This window comes from Neocloeon triangulifer, unplaced genomic scaffold (assembly GCF_031216515.1).
Source record: "Neocloeon triangulifer isolate White Clay Creek 2 clone unplaced genomic scaffold, ASM3121651v1 ptg000009l, whole genome shotgun sequence".
In the NCBI taxonomy this organism is placed as follows: Eukaryota; Metazoa; Arthropoda; class Insecta; order Ephemeroptera; family Baetidae; genus Neocloeon; species Neocloeon triangulifer.
The window spans coordinates 3,419,397-3,439,321 of record NW_026775551.1 but is presented as its reverse complement, the minus strand read 5'-3'; the positions used below and the strand labels follow the sequence as shown (position 1 = coordinate 3,439,321).

Here is a 19,925-nt window from a genome sequence, read left to right as displayed (position 1 = left end):
AATTGAAAGTTGTGAATGTAAATTATTGAATATTTTCACATTTTTCGCGCGGTTTTTTGAGTGGGCGGATGCACCGCATTTTCATTCTTCTGATTGGTCGCCGAGCCGAGCCTCTTCCCGCGTTTTGTTATTCAACAGGACCGAAAAGCAGCTGAAACAGATTTTTTTATCAAAGATTAAAAAGACGCGCCGATTTTCCAACAAAATTCTCCACAAAACGATGTAGGCGCATCAAATCGGGATTTAAAATTTTTCTAGTTATTTTCTCCGGCGAAATTTAAGCGAATCGGCTGCCTAACCTCATTTCACGGTCCTTCCAAAGAAAATCTACAAAGCAGGTGCGCCATTTTCCACCACGTTTGCCGGACTGAAGAATTTATCGTTTGTGTATTTTACAGGCCAAGATGCCGAACAACACGAGGGACAGTCCTGCTTCGGCCGGTGAAAAGTGCGAAAAGAGCTGGGCCGACCTTGTGGAGGAGGACGAGCGTGGCATGGACAAGACCCCGTCAAAGGAAGATCCTTGCCCGAACCTGGACGACTCGAGGTCGAAGGCTTTGAAGAAAATCGACTTTGGCTGCGAGGAGAGTCCCATGAAGACCGAGTCGCCGCTCAAGGACGTGTGCAACTCGCCCGAACTGATGCACTGCAGTCCGGTCAAGGACGAGGCGCAGAGTCCCAGCAAGAGAAACTCGGACGTGACCAGGAGACTTTGGGCCAGTCCGCGGCGCCGGGAACGAGACTCGAATCAGCCAAAGCTCGGACTCGCCGTCTCCCCTCGAAGACCACTTTGCCCACCAGACAGTCCTGCCATTAGTCCGCAGCAGAAGGACAACCTGAAGAGGAAAAGACCCCAGGACCTTTTCAAATGCAGCAGTCCTGGCAATTCTCTCTGCTCCTCCCCAGGGTAAGATTGTTTTAATACAACTTCAATAGATATTTTCCGTCTAAATTTTTTTTGCCGATTTATTTTAAATTGTTTTCTTTTTCAATTTCTTCTAGGGACAGAGGAATCTTCAGTCCGAGGCCCAAGAAGAAAACCATGGAGCCGGAAACCGATGTCGGTGTCTTGAGCAGGAGAGCCAAGCAAATTGAGTACGGAAAGAACACGGAAGGCTACCGCAGATACCTTGAAATGGTTCCCAAGTAAGAGAGTCGACTTTGAACCTGATGTTTGTGAATTTCAACTTTGCTTATTCTTCAGGAACAAGAGATTGCCTGACCACCCACAGACTCCCCCTAGGGAAATCCAGTACAGCCGAAGGGCCTGGGACGGCTGCATCAGAAAATGGAGGCAGCAGCTGCACACCTACGACCCACCTGAGGGTGATGAAGGAGACTTGGACAAGTAAGTTTATTTTAAAAAATTGACTCTGCGGAAGATTTGAGTTTACGAGAAAAATAAAATAAATAGTCTATCAGATTTTTCTGATTTTGATGAAAATGAATGATTATAACAAATAATTATTAGATCTTTTCTCAGATTTTCCACTTGCTTTAACTTAAAAATTTAACTAATTTTTCTATTTTACAGTTTGGACAATTTGGACACCATGTCTGAAGCCTCCGTCGGAAACAGCAGTGCAATCAGTGACAACCACTCTGAGATCTCATACCCTGGGAGTGGCACCAAAAAGGGAGCTCAGCGCCCTCCCAGCACCATTTCCTTGGACGAATACCCTCCCCTGAAGTAGAAGATTGGGATGAGTAAATTGTGTTTTCTAACTCTGACTTTAGCACAATCACATGAGCCTCCTCTTGGAAATAACTTCACCGACTCGTAAAAATATGATGCCACATCATATGTCTCATTTTAAAGGGGGCCTTAAAATCTGTAAATTACTCTCCTCGATCAAAATTTTCTTGATTTGTAAAATTATTATCGTACTTGTTTCGTATAAAATTATTTGATTTTAGTTTGTGACTCTGCTTGACGTCAAGTCATATTCTCACTGCAGTTGCTTTCATTAGTCTAAGTGACAACTTACGATCAGTTTATGATCTTTGAAATTATCCTCTATCTGTGAGGAAAGATTCGAGTTGCTTTTGTCTTTTTCTCGACATTTTAAGAATATGAATGTGTGGATTTTTTACTTGTGCAAACATAAACCAATTACTGTAAAAATTGCAATGAATGATGTTTCTCAAGTTTAATTGATAAATTTTGAGTAGGAAATGGCATGAAAAGATGATTCATTTCATCAATAATACAAACAAATACAGAGTGGATTGATACCTATTTTTGTATGGTAAAATTTGAATAAAAACTACAACTTAATCATAATAACTGATAACTTGTATTTAATTATGCACAGATATTTCACGATTGTTCTAAAGAAATTTTCATTTACAACGGTGAAATCCTGGTTAAATATTTACAAGCTGCAATAATCACTTTTTTTGTGCCCAAAATTTAAAGAATTATGAAAACTCATTTAGGTGCGTCACATTGATTTATATTAAATAAAAAGCACGTAAAATGACTTTATTTTGCAAATGCGTATTTATTAAAAAATAAAAAAGTTTGCATTATTTTGCAACGCAGAAGTCGTCACCTAAACAAACAAGAAAAATTGAAATAAGAATTAAAATCATTTTTTTTTTCTGTGCAAGAAATTAAAATACCAGTCACTTGCTGAATCCAATCCAAGTATTTTGAGACTCTGGTGTTGACCCCAGGAGCGTGAGTGGCGCATCTGAACCCATAACTGATGATTCCAACGAGATGCAACCTTCTGGTTTCAGGATCCGTCCACAAGACAGGTCCGCCCGAGTCGGCTTGGCAAGCGTCTGAGCCATTTTTGAACGTGCAAATTTGGGTGTTGTCGATGTTGTTGCCCGATGGGTAGGCGCTTCTGCACATCTCGTCACTCACCACCCCCAGCTCTACCTTTTTAAGCCTCGACGATGGCTCACCATTATAAGCAGTGTTGCCCCAACCTAAATTTAAAAAAAAAATAAATTAGAACAATTTAACTTCGCAATAAAATCAATTCAGATTTTTCTTTTCGTGCGGTTTTTATAAGAAAAATCTAAGAGATATTGTAAAATTTAAAATTATAAACCTAAAACTATGACATCTTCATTCACAAATTCCTCTTCTTCAAATCTAAATGGCAAACACGCGGGACTCACAGCAACGTTGAACCTGAAGTGTTCAATTTGACAGTGAAATCTTCAAAATAAAAAAAATTAATTTATTTTACGGCATGTCTCTGATGGTTTCGATGATTGCAATGTCGTTTTTCTGCGTGACCGTGTTGTACTGGGGAAACGCTATGAATCTCTGGATCCTGAACACGGCGGCCTTATTTGTGTCCGTCCCTGTGCTGGTTGATTAAAAATTAAATTAAATTTTGTAAATTTTCCCTTCATGAGTAATAATTTTTTTGGGTCAGGCCAAGACAAATTCTTGTCAGTCTGTGCCTTTTATTAGTAGTGGACCCCATTTAATTTTTTTTTATCTATTTTTTTTCCACTTAATTAAAAATCATCATTTTTTTTCAAACCTCAGATCGTGGTCGCCAACGAGCAGGACGGCAGAACTTGGTGCTCGCTGGACCAAGCAATGTGCTGCCGTAATAGCTCTTCTAGCAGAAATTATCGTCGCGCCGCAAATCACTTTGGCCGAGTCCAAATCTACCAGACCTGCCATCATTGGGAACTCATTGATTCCCGTTTCACTTCCGCCGACGATCCGATTCTGCAAATTTTAATAAATAAAAATTGGTCTTATCTCGGAATAAAAAATGCTTTATCACAATACTTGGTCAAAATCATGCAGGTCCTAAAAATGTTAACTTTTATTCGGAGCAAAATCTTTATATATATATTAATTAAATTACCACGAATCGCCGTCCGCACAAACATGATGGCTGTGGCCTGCTGGTGACCACAGGAGGGGCAACAGTGCTCACAGAATCTGCAGGACGAATTCGGAGCTCGCAAAAAAATCGGCTGCCAGGATTGTAGCGGGCGCCTGCTTGGAATACGATGTTGAGCAAATTTGAGTTGCTTAAAGTGAGGAAACTGCCAACACCGCAGTAGCTGGAACAATAAGTTTTATTAGATTTTATTAATTGCTAAATGAATTATAAATAATTAAAGTACAATCCGAGGAAAAATATGTTTCTAACCCGTGAGCGTCTCTGAGCCTAGAGTCGCCTGATAGGGATACCCAAAGGACGTCTCCTCCTTCACACGATTCGTCTCCGAATTCGCCATCGTCTAATTGAATTTCTCGGCACTCTAATTCTAACCTCCATCCAACTGGTGCCACAGCATACCTTTAAATACAGGTATCTATTTTAATAATAATAATAAAAAAACATTTGGAAAAACAAGAAATTTGTCAAATAATAAAAAATAAATTGAATGGTGGTGGATTTCATGAAAAATTGAAACCAGGCAAAGAAAAAATGAAAAATAGAGGAAAACTTCCCACTTTATTTTTTCTTTGCAACAATATTCGCCTGGTTTCAATTTTCAATAAAAGATAAATTTATCAAAATTCCAAATTTATTTAGAATTTTGACGTTTTAAATTTCAATGTTAAATATATTAAAATTTGTATAAATTTAAATCTTGAGTATTTTTCTTGTTAAATGTGATCATTCAAAACAGCGTTAGTTAAATTATTATTTTATTGACAAAAATTATTGATAATATTCAAAGTTAATACTCAAAATTGGCGTATATATTAAAGAGTTTCTACTGCTCAATTTTAATTTAATGTGTTAATTTACCATCTACAGGTGAGGTGTGGACCAAACGTGTCTGGATAATTCGGCGAGTAAATGTAGAATTTGTCTCCAGGCTCGACGTTCTGGTAAAAATCACAGCCGGGCGTGATTCTGTTGCTGACCTGTGCCCTGTCGTCCTCCGTGCTGGCCGTCGAGTTGCTCTTGATGCCCAGCAGCATCAGGAGGCTGGTCACGATGCGGCCGGTGTCGTTCTTGAAGGGCTCCAGACGCATGTGTGCTCGAGGGAAGTCGCCGGACAAGGCGGCACCTGCACGGAACAAAATATAGGAAAAGTGACCAAAATGCACTCCGAGTCGCGACTTTATATTCTAATGAAGAAGTTGGTGGTTTGGTTTTTCCGGGCGAATTTCATAGAAAAATGTATAATTACTGAAATCAAAGGCAAAACCAAGACGAGTCTCGACCCCACATTGAATTAGTGTGTCAAGTTCACGAACACTGAACTAGTTTTGATTCTGTGTAGTTGCATCGTGTGTGCATGTGGTGTGGTTTTTCTTATCAGTGACAATTATAAATCCATCAGAGGAAACTCGATGGACTGACTTGTTTTCCTTTCCTATGCTCATCTCGGAAAAAGACCGCTGTTTATTTCAGGTTCGGATTATTTAATTTACCGTTTGCTTTTTGCAATTAAAAATCGTATTAGCATATATTGAAGATAAATTTAAGTGCACACATTTCAAAATATATATCAATTGGATCTGAATATAAAAGATGAGTCGACCAGTCGAGTTTTTTTTTCACTGCTAATATTGATTGCACGAGACTGTGCTGAACGTAGCAGTAAATATTAGGTATAGGAAGATTGCCTTGTCTTCGTGTCTCGTAAATCGTTCACGCGGTCGCTGATTATTTTTCTCATCTACGTATACGGGTTTGATGACTGTTATTAAGCGTCCAGTGCGAGGTGTATTAATGTAGAGTATTCTAACGAATACTTACTATAGTCACGATGTACTATCTTTGGTATGGGTGTAATTAATTATTTATTATTTGATTTGCAAAATTACGTTTTGTGAAGCAATTTATTTATGGAAATTGGTTAAAATCGTGTAAATCGATATGTTTAGAAAACTCTCTGCAATTGAATTACTTTTTTGATTCATTTTTTGTTATCTGATGTGATGAAAAGGTAAATTAAATTTTCATTATGCCTATTTATTCAAATATTTTGAGAAATGACATCATATTTTGAAAATTATTAATGTAATATTTTAATCAAATAATCATAGGATTAAAACTAAAAAAGGGAAGCAAGCATAATAGAGTATGCTGATAGAATCATTATATGCTCATTCCAGGGAGCTACAAACTTTTTTTATGCTTCTTCTTTGCTTTTGAAGTAACTGAAATAATAATAATATCTCAAATAATTAATTTTGTTTAAATTGAAAAACGCTAGGAAAAAATATGTGATTTTTTATGGGCAAAATATAGGCGCCTATTTAGTGAATTTTTATCTGCTTGGAAATAAAAAGTTGAAAAAAAAGCCAAATTTAATATTTTATTATTATCGACGTCAAAATTGTGTGTTTAATTATATTTCTGCACGATTTTCTTTAGAAACTGGCCATTTTCTGAAATTAAGTGGTTTTCAGGGAAATTTAACTGGTGAAAAATGTCAATAAATGTATAAAAAAGTTATACTTTTTTTATCTTTTATAGTAAGATTAAGTTCATTTCCACCCACCAAAATGTGTTAAAAAGATATGATTAGCAATTCCATTCCATCCCTATAAATTTAGATTTGAAATACGTTTTTTTTACATATTAATTAGTAATAGCTTAATCTCATTTCCTGATTTTGATAGACTCAAAAATCATTTTAAAATTTAATAAAAAAAAAAGTTTAAAAATTTACCTAAAATCACGGCTGGCGCGCTAAAAAGAAAAACTGTCACCAAATTAATCATCTCGTGAATTGTGAGCTGAGGCGCCGCTGAAATTCGCCGTTTGTGCAAATATTGATGCGATGATGCTGGTCGTCCCTGCTGTTGGCTCTTCTTCTCCTCGGCCACTTCTGCGGCCGCAACTCGGTTCTTGAACACGATTCGCAAACTCTCCTCCTCAACTCTCAAACAATATAAATTATTGCCAGACGGTGCTCATTTCATTTGCACTGCTGCTCAATCTCACGTTCGTCGCGGCAGGTAAGACTGACCTCGCCGCCGTTAAACGTGCGCAGGCCGTTATTTGCCGATTGACGTGGGATGACCGCGCGCGCGACCTCAGCTTTGATCTTTCGGCCGCCTGCCCAAAATGCGACACAATGCAATTCAAGAGTCATTCACACCTCACTGAGAGCGTCTCGGTCCAAAAGCAAAGGCCGAAAAGTAAAATAAATCAGTGTCATTTGAATTGCTCGAGTGTCGCGATCGACGCCAGCATCAAATTGAATTCAGCTCGCTCTGCTTTAAGTTGCCAACTCAAATTCAATTGCAATTCGCTGGAAATCTTATTTTCCTTGAAGCAGAACCAGGAGCCAAATTTTAAATATAATTCTGCATCAACTGGTGTCAAAAGGACAGTAAATTTTGCGAAAACACGATGATGCCGTTTCTTCACAATTTTTATTTTTATTTATTTTTCTGATTTTCAACGGGAATTAAATCTATAAAATACTGATTTCCAAACGATTCCAAATTATATAAAGATGAAAATTTGCATTATAGCAAATAATTTTAAAAATAAACTTTTATAGAATTTGCGGATATTATTATAATTATGGTGATAAGTATTTAATTTTGTGAGAAATTTAAACATTTCATCGAATTATTTCTATGTTATATAAATCCTGGATAAAAGTAGTAGATGATGAGAGTTATGAAAGAAGAATTTCATTTTTTCTAATTTAATGCCGCGCTGAACGTTAGCGCCGCTAGCGGAGATTTAGCAAAGAAGAATCTGCGAACGCTCAATATCTAAAAATTGGCTCCAAGTATGCATGGAATAAAAATATTTTATAATAACATCCTTTAAATTATTATAAATATTGCCATGATGTTCAGTTAACTTAGAAATCTTATTTTTAATATGTAATTTGTGTTTTATATATTTAAATTTTGTTGTTTTCATTTTTCGGAGCATAAATTTACTTTAAGTACATCTAACAAAACAATGAAACTGGTGAGTAACATTATTTTATATTGTGTGCGTGAATTATCTGATGATTATACAAACATGGATTACATTCACATTCAATAATAATTTCTTTACGGATTTATTTAAGAAGACAATTATTAATTTAAAAATCAATCTAATTCACAAGAAAACAATCATTTAAGTTCAAATTTCATATTAAAAGTAAGCACCTGATCTGGCACCATTTTTAATATGTATTGCGGGACATTTCTTTTAAGAAGTCCAATAGAATTTGTATTTCAATTGCTACAAAATTGAAACTATGTGAATTTTTATGGTTTTATGCTGCGGTGCATGGAACCTTTTTGATCTCGGAAGTTTTTGCAAAATTCTTGCTAGTATCCGGTGGTTCCGTTTTGTCAAACAAAATAATTCCTTTTCTTTCCAAATAAAATGTTTTTAAACAATGTGATGCTATAATTTGGACAAATAAACAAGTGCGTACTTCATTTTACTAAAAAAAAAAAAAAACATTTAAAGTTAATATGGCATTTAAGAGAATTATTTATAATTTTTTTTTAGACAAATAAATCAAACTAAGAAGCCAACTTATATTTATTTGTTTTTCGGTACAGTCAAAAATAATAAGGTTTATAGTCAGCCTTGAGCCATTTATTTATTTATTTTTGTATTCTGCGGTGGCAATTATCTTGAATTAAAATATTCAATTCAATTTATTACGTGTATTTGTAAAACTTAAAATTTTAAGCTACTTAAAAATCCTTTGAAGCAGTTAATCTCGAATTAATTTATTGCTCATCAAATTTGTAACGTTGCCTGTGAAAGAAGGAGATAGGGAGAGGCGCAGGTGCATGAGTCACTGCAGATTTCCAAGCGTCCACCCACTCATTAGTAAAATATTTTGGTGGCGTGAGCGGCGTCGACGGGGTCTCCCTGTGCTCCTGCACATGAATCACTCTTGTTTGTTGTTTGCGTTGCGCGAAGAAAGGACCGCGCTCAGCTTTGCTTTTCTCCAAAAACTGGACAAAAAAGAGAACAGAACCGCGTTGTTTTCTTAGCCTCTCTTTTTGCGTTTATTTCTTGACTCGCTGCCGCCACCTGCGAGAAGGTTTTTCGCGCACCTGACATTACAAACCGCAAAACGCTTTCGCCCATTGTGCAATTATAAAACGAATTTCTTCAGAGTAATTCCATACGTAGCCTTCTGTAATTATTGTTGGTTCATTGAAATCCTTGGCATTTTTACGACTTGCTTTTTGCTTCAAAATCGGAAAAATGGTCACGGCGTGACCAATATCCAGCTATTAATGGTTACGGCGTCACTATTATTCAGATTAATGGTCACAACTCACCATTATTCAGATTAATGGTCACGGCTCACCATTATTCCGGTTAATGGTCACGGCGTCACCATTATTCAGATTAATGGTCACGGCTCACCATTATTCAGATTAATGGTCACGTCTAACCATTATTCCGATTAATGGTCACGGCGTCACCATTATTCCAATTAATGGTCACGGCTCACTATTATTCAGATTAATGGTCACGGCGGCACTATTATTCAGATTAATGGTCACGGCTCACCATTATTCCGATTAATGGTCACAGCTCACCATTATTCAGATTAATGGTCACGGCTCACCATAATTCAGATTAATGGTCGCGGCGTCACCATTATTCCGATTAATGGTCACGGCTCACCATTATTCAGATTAATGGTCACGGCGTCACCATTATTCAGATTAATGGTCACGGCGTCACCATTATTCAGATTAATGGTCACGGCGTCACCATTATTCCGATTAATGGTCACGGCGTCACCATTATTCAGATTAATGGTCACGGCGTCACCATTATTCCGATTAATGGTCACGGCGTCACCATTATTCAGATTAATGGTCACGGCGTCACCATTATTCCGATTAATGGTCACGGCGTCACCATTATTCCGATTAATGGTCACGGCGTCACCATTATTCCGATTAATGGTCACGGCTCACCATTATTCAGATAAATGGTCACGGCTCACCATTATTCCGATTAATGGTGACGGCTCACCATTATTCCGATTAATGGTCACGGCTCACCATTATTCAGATAAATGGTCACGGCTCACCATTATTCAGATTAATGGTCACGGCGTCACCATTATTCCGATTAATGGTCACGGCCTCACCATTATTCCGATTAATGGTCACGGCTCACCATTATTCAGATTAATGGTCACGGCTCACCATTATTCAGATTAATGGTCACGTCTAACCATTATTCCGATTAATGGTCACGGCGTCACCATTATTCAGATTAATGGTCACGGCTCACCATTATTCAGATTAATGGTCACGTCTAACCATTATTCCGATTAATGGTCACGGCGTCACCATTATTCCAATTAATGGTCACGGCTCACTATTATTCAGATTAATGGTCACGGCGGCACTATTATTCAGATTAATGGTCACGGCTCACCATTATTCCGATTAATGGTCACAGCTCACCATTATTCAGATTAATGGTCACGGCTCACCATAATTCAGATTAATGGTCGCGGCGTCACCATTATTCCGATTAATGGTCACGGCTCACCATTATTCAGATTAATGGTCACGGCGTCACCATTATTCAGATTAATGGTCACGGCGTCACCATTATTCCGATTAATGGTCACGGCGTCACCATTATTCCGATTAATGGTCACGGCGTCACCATTATTCAGATTAATGGTCACGGCGTCACCATTATTCTGATTAATGGTCACGGCGTCACCATTATTCAGATTAATGGTCACGGCGTCACCATTATTCCGATTAATGGTCACGGCGTCACCATTATTCCGATTAATGGTCACGGCGTCACCATTATTCCGATTAATGGTCATGGCTCACCATTATTCAGATAAATGGTCACGGCTCACCATTATTCCGATTAATGGTGACGGCTCACCATTATTCCGATTAATGGTCACAGCTCACCATTATTCAGATTAATGGTCACGGCTCACCATAATTCAGATTAATGGTCGCGGCGTCACCATTATTCCGATTAATGGTCACGGCTCACCATTATTCAGATTAATGGTCACGGCGTCACCATTATTCAGATTAATGGTCACGGCGTCACCATTATTCCGATTAATGGTCACGGCGTCACCATTATTCCGATTAATGGTCACGGCGTCACCATTATTCAGATTAATGGTCACGGCGTCACCATTATTCCGATTAATGGTCACGGCGTCACCATTATTCAGATTAATGGTCACGGCGTCACCATTATTCCGATTAATGGTCACGGCGTCACCATTATTCCGATTAATGGTCACGGCGTCACCATTATTCCGATTAATGGTCATGGCTCACCATTATTCAGATAAATGGTCACGGCTCACCATTATTCCGATTAATGGTGACGGCTCACCATTATTCCGATTAATGGTCACGGCTCACCATTATTCAGATAAATGGTCACGGCTCACCATTATTCAGATTAATGGTCACGGCGTCACCATTATTCCGATTAATGGTCACGGCCTCACCATTATTCCGATTAATGGTCACGGCTCACCATTATTCAGATAAATGGTCACGGCTCACCATTATTCAGATTAATGGTCACGGCGTCACCATTATTCCGATTAATGGTCACGGCCTCACCATTATTCCGATTAATGGTCACGGCTCACCATTATTCAGATTAATGGTCACGGCTCACCATTATTCAGATTAATGGTCACGTCTAACCATTATTCCGATTAATGGTCACGGCGTCACCATTATTCAGATTAATGGTCACGGCTCACCATTATTCCGGTTAATGGTCACGGCGTCACCATTATTCAGATTAATGGTCACGGCTCACCATTATTCAGATTAATGGTCACGTCTCACCATTATTCCGATTAATGGTCACGGCGTCACCATTATTCCAATTAATGGTCACGGCTCACTATTATTCAGATTAATGGTCACGGCGGCACTATTATTCAGATTAATGGTCACGGCTCACCATTATTCCGATTAATGGTCACAGCTCACCATTATTCAGATTAATGGTCACGGCTCACCATAATTCAGATTAATGGTCGCGGCGTCACCATTATTCCGATTAATGGTCACGGCTCACCATTATTCAGATTAATGGTCACGGCGTCACCATTATTCAGATTAATGGTCACGGCGTCACCATTATTCCGATTAATGGTCACGGCGTCACCATTATTCCGATTAATGGTCACGGCGTCACCATTATTCAGATTAATGGTCACGGCGTCACCATTATTCCGATTAATGGTCACGGCGTCACCATTATTCAGATTAATGGTCACGGCGTCACCATTATTCCGATTAATGGTCACGGCGTCACCATTATTCCGATTAATGGTCACGGCCTCACCATTATTCCGATTAATGGTCACGGCTCACCATTATTCAGATAAATGGTCACGGCTCACCATTATTCCGATTAATGGTGACGGCTCACCATTATTCCGATTAATGGTCACGGCTCACCATTATTCAGATAAATGGTCACGGCTCACCATTATTCAGATTAATGGTCACGGCGTCACCATTATTCCGATTAATGGTCACGGCCTCACCATTATTCCGATTAATGGTCACGGCTCACCATTATTCAGATTAATGGTCACGGCGTCACCATTATTCCGATTAATGGTGACGGCTCACCATTATTCCGATTAATGGTCACGGCTCACCATTATTCAGATTAATGTTCACGGCGTCACCTTTATTCCGATTAATGGTCACGGCGTCACCATTATTCAGATTAATGGTCACGGCTCACCATCATTCAGATTAATGTTCACGGCGTCACCTTTATTCCGATTAATGGTCACGGCGTCACCATTATTCAGATTAATGGTCACGGCTCACCATTATTCCGATTAATGGTCACGGCTCACCATTATTCAGATTAATGGTCACGGCGTCACCATTATTCCGATTAATGGTCACGGCGTCACCATTATTCCGATTAATGGTCACGGCGTCACCATTATTCAGATTAATGGTCACGGCTCACCATTATTCAGATTAATGTTCACGGCGTCACCTTTATTCCGATTAATGGTCACGGCGTCACCATTATTCAGATTAATGGTCACGGCTCACCATCATTCAGATTAATGTTCACGGCGTCACCTTTATTCCGATTAATGGTCACGGCGTCACCATTATTCAGATTAATGGTCACGGCGTGACCAATATCCAGCTATTAATGGTTACGGCGTCACTATTATTCAGATTAATGGTCACAGCTCACCATTATTCAGATTAATGGTCATGGCGTCACCATTATTCCGATTAATGGTCACGGCGTCACCATTATTCAGATTAATGGTCACGGCTCACCATTATTCAGATTAATGTTCACGGCGTCACCTTTATTCCGATTAATGGTCACGGCGTCACCATTATTCAGATTAATGGTCACGGCGTTGGCGTCACCATTATTCCGATTAAGAGGCGCTCATACGTTGTCCGATGTCGTTTGTGGCCAAATCCGAGATTTTGGATGCGATATGTGGCGTTTTTGAATATTTTGGATGCTATTTGGACCAAACAAAAATCCCTTTTTTTAAAATATTACGCATTCAATGGGCAGTTGCAGATTCCCCCTGATTTTATTGTAAAAAAAAAATCTTAAAACTCGAAACCCTTTCATTAATAATTATGAAAATATCTTATTGACCGCTTCAATGTACTAATAATGAAAATTAATTACAATAAGAAGTTTCGTAACTCCTGGAGTGGGATTTTATAATTAAAATTAAAATTCTCATATTGTAAGATTTATGCATACTTTGGTTATGCAACATGCGTAGCACCAATGAAGTGGTGTTGCCTAACTGCCAGTAACTTTAAATAAATCCGCCTGTATAAAAATTATTTAAACTCTATATATTTGCCTATTTTGGGGGTTTTTTTTTTTTTTTGAAAATATTCCATATCTCGTGAAATTTTATGAGACTTTGAGGAACTCTATGCAATTAATGCAAATAACGTGGTGAGGTGCGACGGCAGCATTAAGTCGATTGGCTCTGCAGGTGCGTCGACGACGGGTGAAAAGCGCACAACATCCTGCACGCGGCGGCGACTTTAATTTATTCTCGGCTCTTTTTCCTGGTGCGGTGCTCCGGCGGCTGCTCGGATGATTAATGAGCGAACGGAGCCGCGCACAAAACGCTGGAGCACGGTCAAAGGTAACACCGCGTGCCAGGCACCATTCATCCATCCATCCACCCCAGCAGCAGCACAAAGCGGACCAACCGCGCATTCATCCCCATCCTGTTTACCCTATCAGCTCTCGGAAACAGCTTTTCTTTTTCTACGCTGTCTGCTCCAAATTAAATTTATTGCCTGGCGATGAGATCAATGCACGCAGCCGGATCGTGACGCCGACACGTTTGATTTTTCAAAGGAGAATTTTGTCGCAAAACTTAAGTTTGCAGGATTGATTTGAAAAGCAAGCTATAATTTAAGATAATAGCGTCTCTAAATAACCTGCGTTTTTGCAAAGAAATTTTGAAAATCATTGTAAATAATCGTTAATTGTCTACCAACAAAAGTATTTAGATTTAATTAATTTTACAAAACTTCTTGCAATCATGAAACAAGAATGATATATTTGGATCCATTTGAAAGCACTTAAAACATTATTTTTTTTTGTGCTGCTTAGACAAAATGCCAATTGAAAATACAATAATTTATTATTTCTAGATTGCAATTAAAATGCAGTAAAAATTCTTTCCTACAAGTATAAATTGAAATCTAATCTAAATTCTAAACCGAGACTCTGTGCGGCGAATGGGGTCTTTTTGATCACAGAATTTGCAGCGAAATTATTTCTTCTGGTGGTGCCGTTTGGCCAACAATTCAATATTTCTCTCCCATTAATCAATGCTTATAGAAAGTTTTTGTAATTGGAAGAGTTCAAATTTTTAATAATTATTTAAATTAATTTTTTATGAATAACCATCACAAATATTTTAATTATATGAAGATGGTAATTGTGAAGAATCATGCCTGGTAAAAATAATTTATTTAACATAATAAAGAGTGCAAATTCTAGAGAGGGTAACAATTTATAAAATTAAAATTTTTATATTAATTTTTATAATAATTGTTTGCATTTATACAAATAACATAAAATGAAATAATATATCATCTTAATTAAATAATTTGTTAATAAAAATAATTTTATTTTATTTATTTATACTAAATAAAAAAAACATTTTTTTAATAAAATATTACACGACAAAATAAATATCAAACAAAAAATTAATTAAATTTTAATAATTTTAAACACTATTATTATGACACATCTTTGAAATGAATTTAACCCAATTTAGCTCTTTTTTAAATATGCTAATTAATAATTATAAATTTCGCTCAAAAAATATATAATGGTTGTTAAAAAAGTTACGCATCTGTGCGTCGGTTGAATTTCGCTTCTGCTCTGTCCTCTGTGGCGTCCAGAAGAGCAGAAGGTTACAACACAATAAGGTTTCCAGAGGAATTTCCGAGAACGGTGGCCGTCGCGCGCAGGAGAAAGAGATAATACAAGAAGCCTCACACTTGCGAGATGCATCCCCATAAACACATTATCTGGCCGCCGAGTCGATCCCCATGGCAGAAAAAAGCAGCGAGTCTGCGTCCCCATTTCGTCCCCGTCGTCGACCGAGAACTATTACTCAAGAAGTTTACATTGAATAACCGAGAAGAAGCTGCGAGTTTTCAAGGGGAGAAAGTGAACGTTGAAGAATGAAAGAAAACCAAAAGTGTGAACATGCGGGGGTGGTTTTGTCTCCAGATTGCCCGAGGCGCTGCACCTTTGCGGTCATCCCTGCTCACCCTGAATACACATCCCAAAATAAACAAGCCAGGCGCGTGCATGTTACCTTGAGTTTGACAGAATTAATTTATGGCCCGTGGAGCTGATCATGAATTTTTATTATTCCGTCTAGACTAAAAATAAACAGAGCGTTTTCTCAAAGCTCATTTTAACTTGCAATAAAAATATAAAATCTTCCAATGCGTATATCATTATGAAAAAAATTTAAAAAAATTATTATTTTATAAAATATGATTTTTAACCCCTTTGGAAAGTTCAAGAAAAAAATAATTGATTAATCAAAATGCTCTTCAGCCAATTGAGATATTTAATATATTTAAATATAAATTTTTCCTCTAGCAATGTTTGCCCTCCTTGGACCGACAAAATTATTTTACTCTGAATCATTTTACCTTTTCCAAATCTGCCGTACAAGCGTGACGGTCATCTCGTTTCCACATCTTCCACGAAATTCCCACACTGCGGACACAAAAGGGCAAAAGTGCAACGTCCGAATCGTGAAATCCGCCTCTTCAACCCTTCGCCACGCCGAATCAAAGCGCGAGACCCATTCTTTTTCTTCTCTGTGCCCGACGCGAAGAGGCGAATTCCTGCCTGTGATGTACGAGGATGAAAAGGGTTGCAACGTTCGCTGCAAAAAGCGACGACAAAAGCCTCGTAATAAATGCTCTGTTTGGACACGCCGCGGAAAATCTTTTATTTCCACTTTGTGCGTTCCAGGGCAGCGCGTGCTTCTTGTGCCTTTTTTCACCCTCAAAAGGCAGGCGGACAAAAAAAAGTCAATGCGCGGTGGTCGCGCGAGGCATCACTTTCTCTTTCGGCAGAACAGGGATTCTGGGCAACTGAGATGTATAAAGAGGAGCCTTGAATTTGACACCCTCTTATTTCTTCCAGGAAAAATAAGCAACTATGTAGGACAGAGAATGAACAAATCTTTGTATAAAAAAGGGGGAATTTTAGGTGTTGCCAAAGGAATCTGCCGAGTTGACGTATCTGAATAAAGATAATTAAATTATTTTACCTAATTAGTAAATAAATTATTTTCATTTAATCAACGTCTTAAAAGCTTTCAAGAGGGGTGTGAATAGAAAATAAATGAAAATTTATTTGGTTGTTTTGAAAAAATAACTGATTTTTAATCTTTTGCTTCTAGATGCGTCTAGGGATGAATCGATTTTAAAATTTAAATAATCGATTATTTATGCGACTTTTTATCCCAAAATAATTGACAAATAATCACTTTTAATCTATTTTAATCGCTAGTGAAAATTAAATAAATATTAATTGTGAGGAGTTTAAAAAAAACTTGTCAAAAAATGTAGCTCAAAATGATCAGAATGATCCATCCGAGATTTTTTGATGGTCACCAGAAACACTTTTTTCAGGTCAGGACTCGGGTCAGGACTTCCGTCTCAAGGGTGGGCCAGGGTTCTAGGGGGCGAGGGTGCAAAAAAAAAAACGACAAAAAAGGTAGCTCAAAATGTTCAAAATGATACATCCGAAATTTTTAGATGGTCGCCAGAATCCATTGTTTTTTTCTTTCGGGACCAGATGTTAAATCTAGGGTGGGCATCGGTTTCAGGGGTGAGGTTTTGAAAAAAAATGTGTCAAAAAAGGTATCTCAAAATGATGCGTCTTAAATTTCTTATAATTTATTCCCATTATAACAAAGTATGTAAATTTTCCAAAATGTTATTTAACAAGATTTTATAAGCCATTCATTTTTCCGTGGAACGTAATTTGTAAAGAGCCAGAAATCCTTTGTTAAATTTACTTTGAATTTTTTTTTATTAAAATCCATGAACCATAGTGCAGTTTCAAGAAAGATTTTTGCTTTAAAAATGTAAATATTGATACAAGTGTGGCCAAAGCGGTGTCATGAGTCAGTGACGTTTAACTGTGCTGGTCATAGCTCTGCCCAAGGCGGGCTGACCCGCGTGCGAATCTGTGACACATGCTCGCGTTCGAGAGAGCAGAAAACAGTAGCTCTATCCGAAAGCGGTGCGTGATCAATGATGTGCGTAAGAATCAGCTAACGGTTCCCGAGATGAATGCGTCGGAATGTCTAATCAGAATCACCACAACCTCTTCTTTGTTCTTGTTCCATTCTTTATATAAATATCTGCCTGCGCGCGCTATAAAAGTGGAGCTTTTGGCAAACGGACAAAAAGTAGGAAACAGCACAAAATTTCCTGTATCTTGAATGCACTGACTGGGTTAAATTAATACTTTGTTTTCATATTAAACCAATAGTTAAGTAAATTAAAATTAGAATTATAATATTTAAAAGACAAGAAATTATATTTTTTATTTTAAAATACTTTTTATTTAAATTTAACTACATAAAATTAATTAAAAAAATTCATTCCGTAAATAAAAGATTCGAGAAACTAAATAGTGAGGTCAACCTTGCAATATTTAACAAACTTAGAATTAAAATTAAATATATTTTCTTTAACAAAAACAAATAAAACTATTTACAAATGAAAACTTCATTCCGATTATGGTTTGATAATCTAAGGGTTTAGATAAATTTAAAAGCTAAAATTATAAGACCACAACCATTTAAGTATTTAATTTCAAGGAGTGGTCAATTTTGGCAAGACCAAATTGAGAGTCTCACATTCTCCAGTGCATTAAACTCTGCGTTTTAATTTCCATTGAAAGGACCCAACCTTAATATCAGTAAAATTCTCCAAATTGAGACTTAATGAAATCTTTCGCAATAATCATATTGTTCAAAAGAGCAGCTTTGTTCGCTCTCACGCACAAGCAAAGGAACGGACGAAAAAGCACAGCAATTCCTTTTGAGGTTGCGAGTCAGTGTCCTTTGCTCGCGCACGCGGGGACACAAAAACAATCATCATCATCTCCTCTCCTGGCCAGGCGCGCTCATTACGATTCCGTTTGTCACATGATCATCCGAAATTGTGTGTCCTCTTTGTTTTGTCCTCGGGTCGCTGACCTGTCCATCCTCCGCCGAAATAATATTCACAAATGGTGGCGAGACGTGCGTGGGAGAACATTGATCTGTATTCCTGCAGCGAGTCGCCAGCAAAAGCAAAACGAGCGCGGCGCATCCATCTCCATTTTTAGCTTTGTTCGCGAAAGCCACATTTATTTATTATATCTCTTGATGTCACCTTTTTGCTCCATGAGCTTACCATTCCATTTCAAGTAAAATAACGTAAAGAAATAATATAATAAAGTAGAAAATAATTTAAAAAATAAAAAATGAAATAAAATTAACAATTCAAAATGTGAAATTTGGACATTTTAATTCGTTTTCCGAGCATTGGTTTTCTCGCTCAGTTTCTGAATCCACGTTAAAATTCTTTTGAAAGTGTTATAAATATAAAACAATTACTAAAAAAAGAATGCAGTACAATACAAAAAGTTATTATAATCTGAAACTCTCCCAACCCCAACATCCATAATTTAAAATTTTCTTAAAAATTCCAATGTCTCAGTTTTCTGCTTTGCTCGTTTTATCATCGCGTTTATCATCAATTTAGAAAATTCCAGCATAAACTTACCACTTATGTTGATCATTTAAAAGTAAAAAAAATGGGTAATATAGTGTATTTGTATTGGCCTGATTAAAAAAAAAACTTTTTGTTGCTCATTGGAAATCTTCTGTTGTTTTCTAAAAATATTTTCGCATTAATTCACCATTTGAGAGATCAAATAACATTGGTTCTTAGAATGATTTTGAATCATTTCAATCCTAAGATATGTTGTACTAAATGCAAAATAAAAAATATTTGGGTTGGAAAAATCAAAATTGGTTCAGCGTGGGGCTGTAGTCAGGCGACCAAAGGGGTTGTAAAAGCTCAAAAAATTGGCTTTGGTTGCCTACTTTACAAATATTTGATTGCCTGACTACAGCCCCACGCTGAATCAATTTGATTTTTCCAAAGCCAATATTTTTATTTTGCATCTGATCTAGTAAAACATAATCTTATTGTTTGGATTGAAAAGATTCAATCATTCTAAGATAAGGCTGCCATAAGAACCAATGTTATTCGATTTCTCAAATGGTGAATTGGATGAATGAAAAAGATTTTGTATAGACGAAAAGGCACTTTTGTGAAACATGACCTAAAATGTTTCAAAGGTTTTTCCTTTTCTCTAACAGATTGTTAAATTGACATTAATTTTCCTTCAAATGACCTCCTCTCTCTG

At 37.4% G+C, this 19,925-nt stretch overlaps 2 protein-coding genes across 2 annotated transcripts; one reads left to right on the top strand and one right to left on the bottom strand.

The window, feature by feature from the left end:
• The first annotated feature begins 119 nt into the window (after nt 1-119).
• Nucleotides 120-2,291, top strand: LOC132195404 (histone RNA hairpin-binding protein). The gene is made up of 5 exons (XM_059617367.1): nt 120-338; nt 399-907; nt 1,003-1,146; nt 1,205-1,348; nt 1,535-2,291. Exons 2-5 carry the CDS (start codon nt 405-407, stop codon nt 1,692-1,694), a joined length of 951 nt encoding a protein of 316 aa, XP_059473350.1. The 5' UTR covers nt 120-338; nt 399-404; the 3' UTR covers nt 1,695-2,291.
• LOC132195403 (venom serine protease-like) lies at nt 2,279-6,919 on the bottom strand. Its single transcript, XM_059617366.1, has 9 exons — nt 6,625-6,919; nt 4,746-5,010; nt 4,137-4,286; nt 3,846-4,047; nt 3,510-3,703; nt 3,207-3,329; nt 3,066-3,148; nt 2,626-2,940; nt 2,279-2,555 (listed from the first exon to the last, which is right to left on the bottom strand). The coding sequence occupies exons 1-9, from the start codon at nt 6,674-6,676 to the stop codon at nt 2,530-2,532; spliced, it is 1,410 nt and encodes a 469-aa protein (XP_059473349.1). The 5' UTR covers nt 6,677-6,919; the 3' UTR covers nt 2,279-2,529.
• Between the last annotated feature and the right edge of the window lie 13,006 nt (nt 6,920-19,925).